Source organism: Manacus vitellinus, unplaced genomic scaffold (genome assembly GCF_001715985.3).
Source record: "Manacus vitellinus isolate BGI_N305 unplaced genomic scaffold, ASM171598v3 scaffold_18_pilon, whole genome shotgun sequence".
Taxonomy (NCBI): domain Eukaryota; kingdom Metazoa; phylum Chordata; class Aves; order Passeriformes; family Pipridae; genus Manacus; species Manacus vitellinus.
In genome coordinates, this window is record NW_021939324.1 from 13,468,596 (window position 1) to 13,487,535 (window position 18,940).

General features: G+C 34.4%; 1 protein-coding gene across 1 annotated transcript in view; it reads right to left on the minus strand.

The window, feature by feature from the left end:
* Positions 1-18,940, minus strand: part of CWC27 (CWC27 spliceosome associated cyclophilin) — a 93,321-nt gene that overhangs the window by 18,739 nt on the left and 55,642 nt on the right. Inside the window, exon 11 of the mRNA XM_018070327.2 lies at positions 8,358-8,455. Within this exon, the coding sequence (XP_017925816.1) occupies positions 8,358-8,455 (98 nt within the window). The remainder of the gene's footprint in view (positions 1-8,357; positions 8,456-18,940) is intronic.

Here is an 18,940-nt window from a genome sequence, read left to right on the forward strand (position 1 = left end):
TGGGAAAATGAACAACACCATCCTTTCACATTTTCTTCCTCTTGAATAGCATCAGGACATTTCACATATTGATTTAGTATTCTTGAACATTATGTACATGTATTTACAGAAGTGTTATTCCTGATAATGAGCAGAAGAATAAAGCCTCCAGATGTCCACTACAAATGATGAATAGAAAACATTTTTAGAGAAATTGTTTCAACAAATTTCAGGATATGCAGCCTGATGCACTGCAAATCTAAATCAAACTTGGTATCAGGTTTTTTTTAGATGATTGCTTACCGCTATACAGAAAAAGCTCCTGATCCCAAACTAATTTTCTCTCTCGACTGAGGTATTCTATGAAGTTTATGAACATGGCACTTCATAATAAAAGGAAATAAATTTGTAATGATGTATCTACATTTAAAATATTTTTATATTTCTGCAAATATATTATTTCCTTTTTATCCTAATTTCTATGTTGCATTTAAACAGCATTTAAACATTGCTACATCATATTTAAAAGGAAAATGAAACATACAGAGAATACAATTCACGGCTGGTTTATTTGCTGTTTTCCAGTTGATACTTTGCGTATAATGAAGAACAGTGGATTACAGGTACCAGCAAGAAAGAAAAAGCCATCTTCTAGAATGACCAAAATAGATAAATGCATATAAACACACATTTAGGGATGATTAAACAGCTGGATGAATGAAATCAAATCTGCCATAAAATTTCATGCAGCATTATATCAAATGAACTGAGAAGAACAGAAGTACAGCGTAAAACTATCAATCATAGTGGTTCAGCTCCATCTTTTCCCCTATTAGTCAATCTCTTCTACTAATAAAAAATCCCATTCTTAATTCAAGACCAACCCCTTGCAAAGACAATACACTTTTTTTGCATAAATGCATGTATCCAAACTTGTTGACTGTGTGGAAATAACATACTGTCTTGGTTTACTAACATTTAGCCTCTAGATAATTAATTTGAACTACAAAACCATCTGCTTCTTTATAGAAAACAACCTTTCAGGTGACATTTACAAAAAGGGGTGCTTTGAAGGGAAAAACAGTACCCTACGATTAATAGAATTGCCCACCTATGACAATCAAAAGAACTGAGAAAAGTATTCTTGAATATGCATGAAAATGGCTACAAACATTTAAACCTGCAATCCACACTTTGATATACATATGCTGAATTTAAGAAAATGGGATCCCTAGTCATATAGGTCTTTTGACTAAGATTTACTCTAGTGCAGCTCAAATACAATTCTCATACAAAAAGGGTGAAATTCCTCTGCAGTAGTGTGTTTGTGTATTTTTATCCCACTCATATGTGTGTTAATACAAATAATTAAAATTTCAGTTAAAGCCTTCTCTTGAGATTATTGTTTCTTTGGTCTTTGCTTGTCAAGAGTTTTTCTAATCCTCAACTTCATTCTCTCTGTCTCCTAGGAAAGCCTTTTCATAAGACAGACAAAAGATAATCAGATCCACTTGAACTAACTTCAGCATGAGTCAATCAAAAGAGCCATGCACTTGTATGCATCATATTTCTGCATCTTTAATTAAAATGGCTTAAAGACATTGTATTTCTCCATGAGGTCTTACAACCTATTACTCCATATCAAAAGCAAGCAATTATACAGGAAGGATTTTCAAAAGCCCCTAAGTCAATGGGTTTCTTACACATTTTAAAACTTGAAAACTCCAATAATTTCAAAACCACAGCGTACTTTTTAATATAAATTATATATTCAATTTTTGACAGGCATTAAAAGTTCATGTTGAAAAAAAAATTATTTTGTGTCTGAATGAACTGTGGTAATTAGCAAACAAAAGAAAATGTCCAGAGGAGACTCTTGTTAATGGGAAGAATCCTTTTTAAATGTAAAAACAGATTGCTGCCTACTACTTCATATCTCCCAGTCGGCTTCCCAGATCCCCTCCAAATCTTTTGCAGTAGAGTTAAAAAAAGAGAAACTACACCAATGTATGATGGACTTGACAGACACATGAAGCTTGACAAATTTAGGTCCAGTTTGCTGATTCAGCAAAAGTATAAGGATCATGACTTTGGTAATAATCTCCTTAACCCAAAAGGATTTTTTGGACAAAAATTAACAAAACATGACACGGATACACAGAAGTGAAATAACAATTAAATTAAATTTAGGTATTGCAAGATGCAGAAGATGACAGTTTAAGTTACAGGGATTTTGCACACTTGTGCCCTGAAGCATTTCATCACAGTGTAATCTCTCCTTTAGTTTGAACAAGTTGCTGGGTACATTCTATCAGTAAGGAAGGTGAGGAAAAAGAAAAAAAGAAAAAGATAACCCTCCCTATTGACAATACATTTCATCCTACTTTCAACAGAATTTGTAAGTCTATTACTATTTATCTCAGCTAGCTTGAGTTACTACCAAGAGACTCCTCATCTTACTGTGACAAAGACTTTATCATTTAAGTAATTTATTTTCTTTCAGATAAATTCTTCTATCCTGAAATTATTCCTCTAGGGAGGAACACATGCAAACCCAATGGTGTAATCTAACATAAGACTTTGGTTTTAGGACATGGTTTACAATGATAGCCTGAAACTAAGGAGGAGATTCTGAGGTCTTTAAGACAGAAAGGAAGAGACTGATTTTTAAAAAAAATACAGAAGAGCTTATTTTGCCCTCACTTAAATTAGGAACAGTTCAAATTATGTCAGTCTATAACTACAAAACAGCAGAAATATAACAAAGACAGAACTTGATCCAAAGGCGTTGAACTGAAATGATGTTTAGGGATGGCTTAGGGATGGATCAATCCCTAATATGAAGTGAAGCAGAAAAGAAAGCTTGATAGTTTTAACCTAACTCCTAAAGCACCTGCTAAATTTAACAGCATAACAAACACTCAACGGAAGTTGCATCAGATAGGCTCTATTTTGGAAACTGCAATTTTATCTTCTACCTTATAGAAACCAAGAAATATGAATTCTAGTTCAGTTGCCTGAAAAGCATAATCACTGCTTATGTTCATACACATATTGCCCTCAATGACTGAGATCCATTTTTATCATTGCAGGTGGGGTAACTTTGCCTTAGCAAGTCCACCAACTGTGTCACAGATAAGGTACAATTTTACACAAATGTATGACAGTGTGCATAAAATTTTCCACAGCACGAACCTTTTTTTGACAAACCAAAATTACTTGTAATTAGAATCTGTTACAAAATCTACATTTTTTTTTCCTTTTTAAAAAAGAGATAATGAAGCTGCTTATAAAACGTTTGTTGGAAAAAGAAGGAGTTTGGTTTGCTGAAAGTATTATCAGAAACAGACTAATCTTCTGAAGGGCAGAAACAATACATACTGTCACAGAGAAAAATACATGCTGATTTTGAAGGTTTAATGTCACTAGGAGAAGAGTAAGAGCCTATAGTGCTGACAATGACCAGTGAAAGAATTTTCGTTTATGTTTTTTCTTGATGAAAAGAAAGCATGAAGATTTTTACACAGACCTTACATTACAAAACATTCCTTATGTGCTGGACTGCACAAAAATAATCCCATTAACTCTTGTAATGCACTTTGCATATGTAATCATGAGTTCATGCAGAACCAAGGTAAGATAATGAGAGTGTACAAAGATATCTATAATGAAAGGCATCCCAGTTTATTTAGCAAGGTTTGTGTATAGTTTTAAGTGTGATGTACCCATACATTTTCTTCAGTATCTCAAATGCATTCTTTAGCAACTTTGATGACACATTTCATATGACAAAAGACCTACTGGACAGAAACTTCAAGAAATACATGGCAGAGCTAGATTAAATACCAAAGGGAAAAAACAAAGACTTGTAAAAACCTTAAAAACTCCTTGTTTGGAGTGGCAGAAGTTATGATGAAGGTTTCAGTGAATTAAAATAAGAGGCCTAAACCAGATTCCTGTATTTGTGCATTATATTCCACTTTCAGCTCATCAATATTCAGTTTATATTGCATTCTTCTGGAATTATGGAGGTAGGTAGTACTGACATAAAAAATCTTCATGAGACTGAAATCTTGAAAACAGAAGCTGTGTTTGTTTCAAACCAAACAAATCCCTTAAGAATTACACAAGAAATTCTGATATCCTTTAATATTTCAGGAATTAAAATGGAATTCCTATCAGAAGTGACAAATGGAGAACTTAAAGCCACTTTAGTGGCTTAATTAATAGTCAAGACAATAACACACTTCTTCTAGAATTCAGGAAAAAATTTTCTTACAGTTTTCATACTATGTATATGACTATACAATATAATTTTATGCTTGAAAGAATTTATAACATACTCTCCCATATATTTTTGTTCAGAACTAGTTCTACTTGTGGTTTTCTTTGCACCTTCAAGAAATGTTCAGTTACTGTTGCTATAGCTCTGGCTGATCCTGAAGAGACACAGTTGCCAAGAAGTAAGGTAAGAGTCAGGAAATATTTAGCAACTGTGAACAACTGAATAGATTGGCTTACAGAATGAGCTTCCAGGGTTGGACTGATTACTGGATTTTCAGTTTTCTACAGTGAAAAAGTAACAGTTCTAGAACAAACTTACTAGTTCATTTAGCCAACATAAATAATAAAACCTTAGAAGTAATTCCTAGAGCTTCAAAACACTTATTGGAAAGAGCAGAGCAGATCTGTAAAATAGTATGAACTGCAAGTTTCTAGAAAATATTTTCTGAACTTTGGTAGCTTTTATGTACACAGTCCTAGTCCAAAATGCAGTTAATTTTTGAATGTCAGCAGATTTTGAGTACATGCTTAAGATTACTACTAAAATCAAAGCAGGCTTACAGTGAGATTTTATCCTCTTCTGCAGACAGAGAGACATGAGGAAAAAAGCATTCACTTTAGCAAGGAAGAAACTGAATAGGGAATGCTCAGTATTATTTAATGAAATTGAAAGAAAAAAAATTGTAAACAGTGGAAGAAAACAAAGTTTTGCAAAAGTGACACGTCCAAGATGGATACTTTGATACAATGCAGCTATACTGGATCGACTAAAAAAAAATCTTCATACTTAATGCATTTATGCTGTGAAGTTCCCAAACCACCTAAATTTGAAAGTTGTTGTGTTCACAATGTTCTCAAGGGTGCAAAATTTTGTTAAAAGTTTCAGACTTCAAGAAGGCATTCTTCTGTGTAAGACAGACCTTAAATCTTTGAGTGCTCCTGACAGTACCCAAATGTAATAATAAAACAGAAATAAAACATAATCTTACATTGGCATCCTCACTTGATTTTGAGAATTTTCTTAACACTTAAATCATTTGCTTACCATATCACAATTAAACACAAAACAGAAAATACTGCATGCCTCAGTAGAACTTTTACACTTGAATGTTGGTTTTTACATTAGTTGTAAGGTTTCTGTGCTCAGACTATTTTGTAGCTTTTCTGTTTTTGCATGTGTAACAATTTCATAATCCACAGAATATCAGACCATTTACAAAAATATTCTACCATGAAAAACTAAAGTATTACTTAATAAATATTCCTATTACTTTAAACCAACATATAGTTAAAACAACTGGGCAGACGTTATTCGTCTAAAGCAGATTTCACTGAAGTATATTCACAGGTTTACACTACAGAACTTTGAAAAGTGTATCTTTTTCAAATATTTGACCAAGTACTTCAAAATGCTGAAGTAATTCAGCACTCAAATTGTAGTGTTTGATGTAATTTCTGGCATCACTACAACAAATGTCATATAAAAGAAAAACATCTTATTTAAAGTTGACAGCAGTCTGGCATAGTCAATAATAACTATTCACAAATTGGAAGGCTGGTTATAATCTAACATACATGGAGGGATTTATTTTTTTTCTCTGACCTCTTGAAACAATGTAAACACTTAAATTTTCACTCCTTAGTCTTTCTTAATTACTCTAATCTCTGAATACAGAAAAATATTAGGTAGGCATACTATGTCACATGAACAATTTGAAGAAGTGATACTAAATGTGATGCCAATACTAATATAGATCTGACAGTGAACTTAAAATAGATGTGTCACACTGCCACCAGTTCATCAGAATCCTCCAGAATTAAACTCAATCCTGCATCAAGTCCAGTATGACCTAAGCCTTATTCTCACAGTTCTGTAGTCTTCAGTGAATTTCTCCCACTATGGTTGCAAGTCTTGGCTTAGACGCAATGTTTTTTAATCAAGCACAGAATCATAATAATGTGGTTACATAGCCTCTGAACTAGCATTTTTTCCTAATGCAGCCAGCTAAAAGCATAGGCAGACATACTGCAAGTGTCTGCACCATCTGCACAGATTCACCTGATACAGCATGACACAACTCACTCTCCATTCCACATTGCCCAAGAGTACAGGCAGAGAACAATGGAAAGACCTCCTGCTACATGCACATTAATTTCCTGATAGCAGTATGTTTTAAATATATGCAATTTCTTATATGTAAACTAATGTGGAATAGGTAAACTATTATACTTTTAGCAGACTTCCTCCATGTCGATAGTTTTATGGCGTTGAAGAATATTCAGGCCAATAAATACAAAATGATTAAGTGAGATATACTAAATGCTTTTAACTTAGGGGCAAAATTAATTACTTGGTACAAAACTTCTACCGCTGTAAGAGTTCATTGTATTCAAGATAAATTGTTTCTAAAGTCTATTCTATTATTCTCTGTAAATTCTGTTTCATAGTAAAGGCATGCTTCATTCCTTTCACTTAACCTCTTTAAATAGTTAGGATTCCACCCTTCCATCCCACTCCCTACATAAATTACACATATCTTCAAGTATCTTCTAATAAATCAGTTCGCATAGTCTTCTGCTAGTTTTGGGTGGCTTTGTTAATTTTTATCCAATTCATCCATTTCATGAGTTCATTATCTTTTTTTGGTGGTACAATACTTAGAACTGAGTGCAATAATACAACTGCACTTTTACAGTTAAGGCATTTGTAGCAAGAATCTTGCAGCAAGAATTCGTAACAAGTGACAGCCATATCATGAAGAAACTTCATGTTCAGTTTGTTTTCTGGTACAAACCTGAAACAGCTTTCGCTATATTTTTATTGATCATTTTATCCTTCACCACTTGCATCTCATTTAATGTCTTTTTAATTTTGCCTTAAATTTTAGAACATGTTTATTTTCAGAATTTTTAGTTAGGTTCTCCAATAACTAGTTGAATAGGTTCTTTCCTGCCATCTATCTTTCTCAACAGGTACTGGAACAGACTCCTTCCTATAATGAAAAGGAAAACCAAGACAATTCAAGATTATTTGGCATTAGCCATTACCTACAGATTTTCAACAGGTTTATCTCCTACTTGCTATTTATTTCAAAGAAAGTATAAAACCCCTGGCAACCCGAGTATATACGGGCTTTGCTTGAATAAGAGGTAGCCTTGCAAACTGGACCACAGTACTAACTATGAGTATTGCCCAAGTATTACTTTAGTGTGTCACTGTAAAGGTGGTTTTCTTTAAATTACAAAGTCCTCTAACTTAACCCACCTGGAATGGAGATAAGGTTTAAGCAATAGTGTAAGAACTGGTATATATGGTACTATTCAAGATAATTTATCATATATGTACTTAAGGACTACTCTTTACCTCCTCTATACTTCTATTCGCAGTTCTTTTTTTATATGGCCAGTGACACCAATCATTATCTTGCCAGTGATTGTGCAGGATTCCTAGAATTTTTTCAGAGTCACCAATTTGTAACATTTGGTGCCAGATTTCATGTACAGCTCGCAACTTGAGTGTTTAAAAAACGCTCTCTTCTGTTTCTTCAGTTCAGCTAATAAAGGGTGTTACATCCACGTGGAATAAAATGTGCACCTTACATACTATCATAAATGTAACAATTTATGCACATTTAGAAAGAAAAAGAGTATAAAATCTGCCTGACAATGAAGTGGGCAGCTGAAGATCCCATTTTGCTAAGGTTTAGGTAATATATGGTAATAATTTTCTAAATTTGAGTTCCACTGCTGTCCCAAAATACATAAACGTTTGAAGTCAGCACCTTTGAGTTCAAAGTTAATCATCTGCATTTAAGTACCCTTCCAAGTCAGAATGTCAAGAATACTTTCCAAGTCAGAAGTCACAGCACACATGTAATAAAGGACATTCGGAAGGAGAAATACTACCTCATGTGAAAGAATGAATGCTACCTGTACATTATTCTTATATACTGACATCATTACATTCCTACTATTCTTAAGGAAAGAATCTACATTTCAAGAACAGAATGCCCACAATTTATCCACATAAAACACAAAACTAAAAAAACTTTAAAGACTGCAATGTTAACTGGAGATCTACACGAAACCCTTACCTTCTTTCTCTTTGGGTTTTAAAGCTCTTTCTTCTTTTTTCTGCTTTGCTTCCAGCAGTTCACGTTTCAGCTGTCGCACTTCTTTCCGTAGCTCCTCACTGCAAAGAGAAATATTTATATGAATATAATCTTCTGAGAATGTACAGCCACTCAGAAGAAATGGAATCAAAGTTAACGGGCATTAGATCTTTGATATAAACAAATGGAAGGTATTGACTCACTAATGCTAAGAACATAGCTTAAAAATCAATTAGGAGCTAAGAAAGTTCATATTTTCATTAGAAGAGACAACAGAAGAACATTAACAGATGTCTTATTTTAAGACCCCCTAAGAAATTAAGAAATATGTCAAAGAAATGAATAATAAAATGAGGAATCCCTATCTGAAATTTACTTTAAACATTTTAATATTTAACCATGAGAACCACACAAGGAGAATTTGAAACAGAGGCATTGCCAAATAAATATTACATATGTTATAAAACTCTGTTTACTGAAGTAATAAATCTTAGCATCCTGGATTGGAGAAGCAATGTAGTGTTACGTGACAAAGACATGAAATGTATGTAATCATATATTACTAGAAATGAAAATTAATTTCATGTTACAAATTTTACAAAAATCTCAAGTGATAACACCAGAAAGAAGAAAATAAAATTTGCAAGTCACTGTGCCAATATCAAATGAAATATTTGTCTTCACAGAATTGTAAGGTATCCCTGCAAGATAAGCCAGTCCAGCTTCCTTGTTCAAAGCATGGCCAAACAGAGTAGATTGCTGAGAGCACTGGCTGTTAAGGTTTTGAATATCCAGAAATGGAGACTCCATGTCTCCAGGCAACTACTTCTTGTCCTTACTCAATGCAAAAAAAGCTCTTCTGTAAATTCAATTTAAACTGAATTTCAGCTCATATCTATTTGTGCCCATCTAATGGTTATCCTATGTAAAAGAATTGATAACTGCTTCAAATTTTCTGGTGTTAGAATATATATTTTGCACTTTTAAAAAAAATTTTATTTTCAATTAAGGTCTGGTTGATTTAGTATTCACCACAGTCAGTGAACAGCAGAAATTATTACAATGCAGGAACATGACATGCAAACATGTCCCTGCAGTTGTTTTATGTACCTCAATTCTCATCTGTAATATTTACAACATAACAGCCCTTTTTAAGGAAAGACTTGGAACTGGGGGGTGATGACCCCTCTTTCATTTCATTTTCATTTGTATGTACGCACAAATACAGAGTCTGTGAAAAGCACTAGCAAAAGAAGACTGTCACTGTAAATTTATTCAAACAGTCAACCACAGCAGTAGGTCTTCATTTTCAACAGAATGGCGGAAACTACACTAAGCTACATTAACAGCTTTTTCGTAAGACTACAGTTCTACTTTTCTATCCCAAGAAGAAAATCATAGGGGAAGATAAAGAGACATTTTTAATCGAGGTAACTTGACTGCTTTTCTAGAAATTGGGAATAGTATGGTAAGCAAGCTGTATTACAATACAAATCTAGTATACTGCAACATTTTCTTACGGAAGTTGCATGGTAGGAACAACACAGGCCAATGAAAGTATGTTTAAAATATTTAGAGTGTCAGACAGTGATAGCAACACAGTGAGAGGGAGTTACAAATGATACTTAGTAACAGAGCCTAGCATACCAGTTTTCCTGTAACAGGGACCCATTTACTCTTATGCTTAGTTATCCAAACACTACTGCAGCATTAACAATGAACTAGCTAATGACAACTACTCAGCTCCCCACCTCCTTGTTTTTCCCAATGGAAACAGGTTTTTGTACAGAACACAGGTCTTAATTCCTAGAAAGACTAATTCCAAAATGTTTTTTTCAAGCCCCTGTATGATCAGTACTAGGCAAATAAAGGACTTGGTTCTTTATATAGGCTCTACACTTCTGAAACTTTTTATTCCTAGGCACATTTTGCCAATTTAGGTTGATAAGAAAGGCAATCCAAAAACGCTTCATGCTTAAGAGGAAGCCATAAAAACTGGCTGATAGGAAAGCCATACTACAGTCATTTACTGGAACAGAAGTAGAAATGGTTCCTGACTTGGTAAACAGGAAAATGTCAAACTGATAAGGCAGAGCAGAGTCCAAGTAAGAATCTGTACCAAGTACCAAGTCTGTACCTGCCCTTTTGCATGTTGTAAATTTGCATTCAGGTTTCATATAATATAGCTGTTGGTTTGTAATCAATTAGGTAGTTGCCTGCTGTCCTTGGAAAGTTTCTGTTGCTACAAAGGCTTAGCTCTCTCTGCTCCATCCTTGTCCCACTGATTCCTCGGTTCCAGTGCTACACTGAAGGCTCTCCTCTTCCTCTTGCTTCCTGCTTCTTCCTCCTCTTGACACTTCCTGCCACCTGGGAGCTGCTCTCCCTCCCTCAACACAGAGAGGTACTTCCAGAGCAGGTGTAACCTTCCTCTGTAGAAGACTGAAAAAGATCTAGCTAAATGGTTCATAAGTCCAGAATTTTCAGATTCTACTCAGAAGAATAAAATTATTTTATGTAGAAAATTTACAGTGAAATCAAATCTAGGATTCCATTTGAATTTCTGTTTCAGTAGTGGCTTAGTTTGATAGGGCTGTGAACAGTTTGATAGGACTGACAGGAACTATTTTACTAGTAATCTCTAAGTCAGCAATAAAGTGAATAAAAAAACAATTTTGCTTGCACCTAATGGCTGAACAGTACCTTTTCTTAACTCCAACACAGCAAAAGTATCTTCATGACTTATTTGCAGTTTTATGTACTTCATGGTGAAGCAGGCCTCAGACAACACAGAAGTATTGGTCTGAAAAACCTTCTTCCATTTTCTATGATCTCAAGGTTAAAAGATTATATTAATTAATTATTTCAATACATAAACTGCAAAAGTTTCTTAACTCCAAGCCTATGACTGTTTCAGAGATTAATGTCACAAGTCATACAAAGCTCGAACACCCTAAGAACCTAGACATATGCATATGGCTAGACAAACTCCACACACAATCTGATGAAGACTGCTTGACCTTAATCTTCCTACTGAAAGCAGACTTTGGTGGATCAAGATTCCATCCCTATGAAACGCAATAGGAAGAAGTGGCTTGCACACAAGACTAAAGGTTAATAACAAAACTCTTGTCTTCATTTGTCACTAAGGGTCTAACTCATAAGTGAGCGCACACACAATTGCTACACTGTGTCCTCAGCTGATGAGCTGTGAGCAAGTGTAGATCCAAAAACTCGTTACAGTGTTGTTACAGTTTTGGTACCTTAGCCATTTTACTGATTCAAGCTCAGTTGATTTTTGACTTGAATAAAGTGCTGGCAAAACGCACTTAGTAGTGCTTGTTTACTAAAGGAGCTCTTCCATCTGTCAGGTTTTATTTGTACCAGAAATAAAGCTTTATATTTCAATATACTTTTATCTTAATATTGGGGTCTTCTGCAGTTCTTTTCTTAATGACATATATTCCATGCTTCAGCTTTCTAATATTTTTTACTTTGTATTTTTGATCAGGAACTAATACTTAATTAATAAAGAATAAAATCACTTGGAAATTTAGTCAAATACTTTAAGTTAAATGAATGCAATTTTTCTAAGTGCCATGTACTAAAGGTGTCTTTCTGAAAATAACTAAGAGTCTTCGAAACTGACAAAGTAATTTAATTCAAAAAGGAGATGTTTTATATTCTATTCACTTCACTCTGGCAAAAGAAAAGAGAATTGATTACAGAAATAAACAGTAACTCTGACTTTGAGGTAAGTCACCATATGATCATACTTGCTTTGCTATGCAAAAGCTCAAAACTGCTCCTTTTCTTAGGATTATGGAAAGATTTCAATGATGAAATCTAATAGGACTGGCATATTTATTAAAGACTATATGGGCAATCACTACTGTCTTTTAATTTCCATAAACCTGAGTGTGAATAGGTGCATCACATTATAAAAGCTTCAGAGAACTGGTACTATATTTTAATGTAATTATGCATACCGGACTATAAGCTACATGGTGTGTCAACAGTGTCAGTACTGTGCAACAAATTCTCAGGCTGAGACTGAAGAATATTGCCATTTTACTGGGAGAAGCTCAGTAAAACAGCAGGGCCCATAGGCTAAGCATGAAGTATAAACTTGTACAAGATGATATTAAAGGAGAAGCAATACATCTTATTACGGTATCTAAGACAGATGTAGGGGGGGAAAAAACCGCCACAGGTTTCAGGACACGTGCTCTTCTTCAGCTAGTTTATTTTTCTTTCATAGTTTGCTTAATAAAAGTATTAGCTTTCGCTACAAACTTTCTTTGCTTACATTGTTCAGCCACCAGCTACACTGCCAGAAAATGCAGATGTATGCACTAGGGATATATAAAGACATGTATCATATATCACATATCATATATTAAGGCTGATTTTATGCACTATCTGAACCTTCTATGTTCACAGCAGATTCTGGAACAGATAGGAGACCCTAAATTTTCCCAGTTTAAGAGAAAAACCTAACTTTGCTTAATGGAAGATAGTCAACAACTGTTAAACAAAAACAGAAAGAGTGGAGGAGACTGACAGTATCTCTCATCTAGATCCATGCTAAATCTACCTGGATTGGAAATGCCTAGCTCAATGACTGATAAAAACATGTTTTCTTTTTTTGGTTTTTGTAATAACACACCACATTGGTCACTCACAGCTGTTGTAATTAAGAGGTTTTCCTCCTCCTCTGTCACTTCTGAGTGACAGCCTGAGGGATGAATTCTTGGTTTTGTTCCTTACTGCATGATCCTATGACTCTTTCACCCTATTTCTATCATTAGAGCTTTTGAGATTATCCAATTTTTTATGAGGATGTTCCCATTGCGTTAACATAACTTTCCAACTTCATACTATTTACAAGCTTCTTTTGAGAAACTGTGGTGGGCTTTTTTTTAATATTTAAAGTATTACTGAAAACCTGAAATTAGAACTATCCTATCAATTTGACCCAAAACAATAGCTTTCGAAAATAAGCATATGTTCTCTTTTAATCAACTGCTTACCTATTTTTCAGTTCTTGTTCTATATTTTCCTCTCCTTAGTTTTAACCATTTCCTTCAGATTAATCCAGAATAAATTTTATCATTAACATTTAGCCTAGAAAAAAGGAAATACCTAAAGACAGGTTACTTCATCAGAATCTCTTAGTAAAACAATTCAACATATTTTTCTCTTAGCCACTAATTGTCTTTATTATTCATAAATTCTTATCTACATCACTGTTTTACATTGTTCTACTATCTTAGGGGAAGCAAATCAAATCCATAACTTCATGAAGTGTAGAAGTGTACGTTCACCTGAAAAGTCAAACAAGTTCTAATATCTTAGATAAAAATACTAAATGCTTTAGAAGTAGCATGGGTGTAAAGGAAAACAGAACAAAAGTATTGGCTGCAATGCAAAGCGCACAAAAAAAAAAAGAGACCAGAAAGACAAAGAATTAAATAGTGTGACTAACAAGTTTTAAAATTTTATTAAACTAGATAATTTTCTATCTGTATACTTCAGCTAGGTCTGTTAGAATAGACTGTAGAAGATCATATGTTAGAGGATGCATAAAAGGGGTTATGATGAATTTTAAAAAGGAAATAGCTGAAGGTTTAATGCTAAAGTGATTAAGTAAAACAAGAAAACATAGAAGGAGAAAGAGGTCACATGGGATTAAAGGGACTAATAAAGTAAAACAAAATTACTGCTGATAAGATAAATTACTGATTTGTGTCAGCTTTCTCAAAAGAAGATTCTAGGGAGACAACTCTCTAAGGACCTGATTCAATTTGGACATTAAAATGAGACAAGACCAGAGACAGAGGTGTCACAAGGGGAGATAACAACCAACTAAATCATGATAAAGCTCCAGAATTCAACCCTGGGAAGGAACTCAGGAATGGCTGTTCCACTAACTCACCTTAAAAACAATGTCGTATCAGGTGAACAGGTAGCAACAAACATGGTACCTTAAGCACAAGAGGGATGACTAAGGACTGCACAGTAAACGTCATGACAGCTTCTGGTGAGCTGTTTTCAGTAACAAATAAAATAAACATCATCTTGAACAGCGAGTCTCTGTTTTCTCACTAATCTAGAAGTTTCATTCCTATGTGTTGGTGAAGGTGTGGATGAACAAAGTAAAGGACAACAAGATGAGCAGCTTTAGATATTCGAAAAACCTTTATGACGAGCATTTTAAAAAGACTGAGCAAATGGTGAGAAGTGGATGAAAACAAAGTACACAGTGAAAAAAATTAGCCAAACTAAGACAAGAATAAGCAATTACCTTTCAGTACAGCAAAGTTAATACTTCAGGTTAAATAAATCTGAAAAAATAGAGTGAGATGGATTTCCGGAAGATCCAAAATCAGGAACTCAGCTAAAACCAGACAAAACATGGTGATTTCTCATGGTTTTAACTCAGGAATGGAAAATTGAACAAAAATCCACAGTCAGGTTCTCAGAAAATCTAATTAAATTATATGAGAAAATTGAAGGAGACTCTGCAGAATGAAGTCCTGGTACACTTTACACAGCTATAAAGTAACAGAATGAGTTCATGAAAAGCCTCTGAACTTTACTATTGACAACTCAATGAAAATGTCTAATATTATGTAGTTGTGGAAAACAATAACACAAAATGCACATTTATTAAGGAGAATACATAAAAAAGTATTATAGTGGCTCTACAACAGACAGCCAGTATTGCTCACTTTAGAACACTATAAATAAAATTGGATATTCCACGTCAAAACAGCCAACAAAGTAATAGAGGAAACTTCAGAAAGGATGACAAAGATTATTCCCATCATGAAAAATGACCCCTGACATGAATATAGAGAAAAACGGAATTATTCATTTCAGAAGAAAATGAGACAGAAGAAACATGGAAAAGGGTAGTAAAACCACAAATACTGCAGACTTCTAATTTCTAGGTCAAGGAGACACTCAGTAAAACTTCAGTAATTTAGAAAAAAAAAGATAAAATATTTTTCACTTTTCAGATGAGATCACAGAATTTTTTTCAGACAATTTCTTTGTAACAAAAACCTTTACATTATTAAAAGTATCTCAGATGCTTACATGAAAACTTGAGACATCTATGTAGAACAGTTAACATGAAAATCAAATTTCAGAAGAAACAGAATACTTCATGCCCTGAAGTATAAGTCAGCTGATGGATTGCTCTCCCACTTCTCTGAGGCAAATGGTACTGGCCATTGGCCAGCCAATTCCAATTGCAGATTCCTACATCATCAATGGAGGCAAACACACTTCAGGTAACAGCATATGCCTAATGGAGATTTTCCTCTGTAAGTCTCACCCTGACTCTCTATTTTATGAAAAGTGTCATCAGTGCTTATAACTACTAAGTACCAAAATATTTATATCAGCATCAGAGTCTTCAAAGGAAAATAATGTGAGGAATGACAGAAATAGCTTTCTATGTACTCTATTAACACAGGTGTGCCATAAGATATTCAACAACTAAATGGACAGATTAAACTAAGACCATAGTATACACCAACTACATATCACAATTTCTTGGAAATTGGATAAAACACTTGCTCTGAGTTTTGCCTGCTGTTTCCCAACATCTGACAAAAATTTATAACAGATGGAAATGATTGCAAAGTGAACAGCACTCCCTTCATGTTCTCCATTCTGCTGATTTAATCACAAACACTGAATTTGATAGTAATGAAACAACAGACTTGTTGATGAGATCACCAAATGGCTTCCATAAAAACCTATCAGACACTGAAAATTTACTCACCACAGACATACAGCACTGTTTTCTGACCTGCCATATCACCTGTCTATGCAAAACAGTATATTCTGTCATAGAAACAACCTTAAATAAAACAGTCAACTTCATTTTATTTGTAATTATAGTGAAGAGCCACATTAGAAAAAGACAATCTTGAAAAAAAATCTTTCATAGAATTACTTGGCCTAGACATTTCTAGATTTTAGCATTCTCCCCTATTATGAAATGGGAACATTATTCCAAAGTGAGTCTGCTCTGCACTCTCTATACAATAGATATTTTAAACAAACAAATCATATTCAAATGATTTGCTACTGCAAACTACAACTGACAGTTGTTACTACAACTACACAGTAGTTAGTAGCTCTAATAACATAAAATAAGGCTTGAAGTTAAGTATATCCTGAGGTGCATGCAGGATTAATCCAAAATGTCTGAAAAATCAGCTAAATATTCTACAGAATCTACCTAGTGTGTTCCTGCACAAGCAATTACAGATTTTCTCTTTTTACTAAGACTTGAAATGAGCAGATCGCTGAAGAGAAAATAATTTTTCTCGAACCTCAACTTTACAGAAAGCTGCTTTTTTATACATAAAAATGTCATCAACTTAATGTCAGTTTAAAGACTGTTTTGCAGAATGTTTCAAGTCTAGAAGCAATCACTGAGCCTCACTCAAAACTAACAAACCCGTACCCTTTCCGAAGGATCCAACAGGGTGATTCATCCTGCCTGAGGATCCTTCCTGGCTGCCCCCTCTTCTGGGGGCTCCTCTGATCCCAACAAGAGACAGCAGACTGGAATAAATTTTTCTGGCAGCAAGAAAAGAAACTAGCTGGAGCTCTGCTTTTCCCAAGCCCTCTTTTGTCACATGAAGGGACCACATGTGCATGATGTGACAGGGTAGAGATGTAGGACACTCTGGGAAAGTAAAAAGCCAGGATTTCCATTTCAGAACAATTTCTCGGGCTTACATCATATTCCTGAGGGACTTCTAAAGACAGAGAGTACTAGGTAAGGGCTGGATGAGACGCTCTGGTAGCAGCACCCTGCTCCTTGCTTCTCTTTTCCTGTTTAAGACAGAAAACTCAGACATACACAGTAAACACAGCACTTCAGAGAATTAATCTTCAGAGATGCTTGGTAGAATGCAGTCACAATAAGCCAAGTAACATTTTGGGAATTCTCTGTCTCTTGAAAAACTATCTAGCTCACTCACCAGTCAAGGAACGCTTGCTCAGTCTACACCTGCTTCTGTATTAGAACAGGGTGGTTAAGAGGACTTTTTAAGAACCCCTTGCCTTAATTTCATGATCCCCTCTATCTAAATAAGCTGGCAGAAGGAGCAGATCACTTTCAACTGGGATTTTGGAGAGAATGGGCCATCAAGTCCCTCTGGCTGTCCAGTGAAAGAAGAGATCCCTCATGTCTCACCCCTTCTGAAGTTTGTTCATGAATCTGAATCTAGATATTAGAGAGAGGATGTGATTTAGAGATACTGGATATGGACATTTTGTATGGAAGGTGAATTAGAATGTAAATGGAGACCTGATATCCAAACAAACACAGAACAGAAGTATCTTCAGCAGAACATAAGCTATGGATGTTATTTGCTATTTTCTCATGACAAGGACTTGTTGGTATAAAATGAAACTGCAAGATTTAAAATAAGTAAAAGGAAATTGTCCACACTGCTTACAATTAAATTGAGGAATGTACTGCTACAAGACACCACACTGACCAACAGGTTCAAAGCAGCTAGATCTAGTCACAGAAGAAAAATACACCAGAAGTACTAAACAGAACAGGTCAAATGAACTTTCTGACTAAATAAGTCTCAAACTTCAGATTGTGGGAAACAGGAAAAGTTCCCCAGTAGTAAATTACACCTGACCTGCTTCTGGCCACTGTCAGAGACAGGACATTTGGCTAAACTGATCTTTGATCTAATCCAGCATAGTTTATTCTTAAATCAGTTATGACTTCTAGAAATCTGACATTTATTACTTTGACTTAGTAGAACATTAGCAAGGAGTGCTATTTTCAGTACTGGAGAGGTCCATGTCTAAGGGTGCATAAATGTATTTGTTTTTTAAATTAATTTTTTGATTAAATATCTCCTATATAAAAACATTCCTCACAAAAAGTGACCTGTCATTTTCTGTTTCTTAATGGAGGGGTTTTTTTGCAGCTCCAAGAAACATCCTCCTCTTTTTTATTTAACTGTAAAAGCTTGATATAACTTTGAAAGGAACAACTGTGAGATATAAAATGGTAAAACAAAAAACAAAAAGGAAAAGCATTCTAATTTTTATGTAATTCATGAATGGTTAAATAATGAAGGAGATTAATAATTAATAGATTGATTTTGAAATAAGTTAAAGCCTGACTCATCATTTAGGACCCATGTGAACTTCTTCCATTCTGAACAGTTAATATACTCACGCCACAGCTGACGCAGTTATCCAGAAAATGCCTGAAGACTACAGAATTAATTACACCAATGTATACAAAAGCAGAAACACTCCCCCAGCTTCCCACAGTGTGATCAAACTTTTATTTCAGTGTTTAGTATATTCTATACATCTGATCTTTTTATTTCAACTATATGAGTTACAAAAATCAGCAACAAATTAGCTTCACGTTAAGACTACAACAAAAGAATTAATAAAATTAGAGTGATAGTTTCTATAGCATTATTATTATTATTATAACAAAAAGTGAGGTCCATTATTTAGAGTTCTACAAGGACCATCTCAGCTCTAGGTTATTTTAC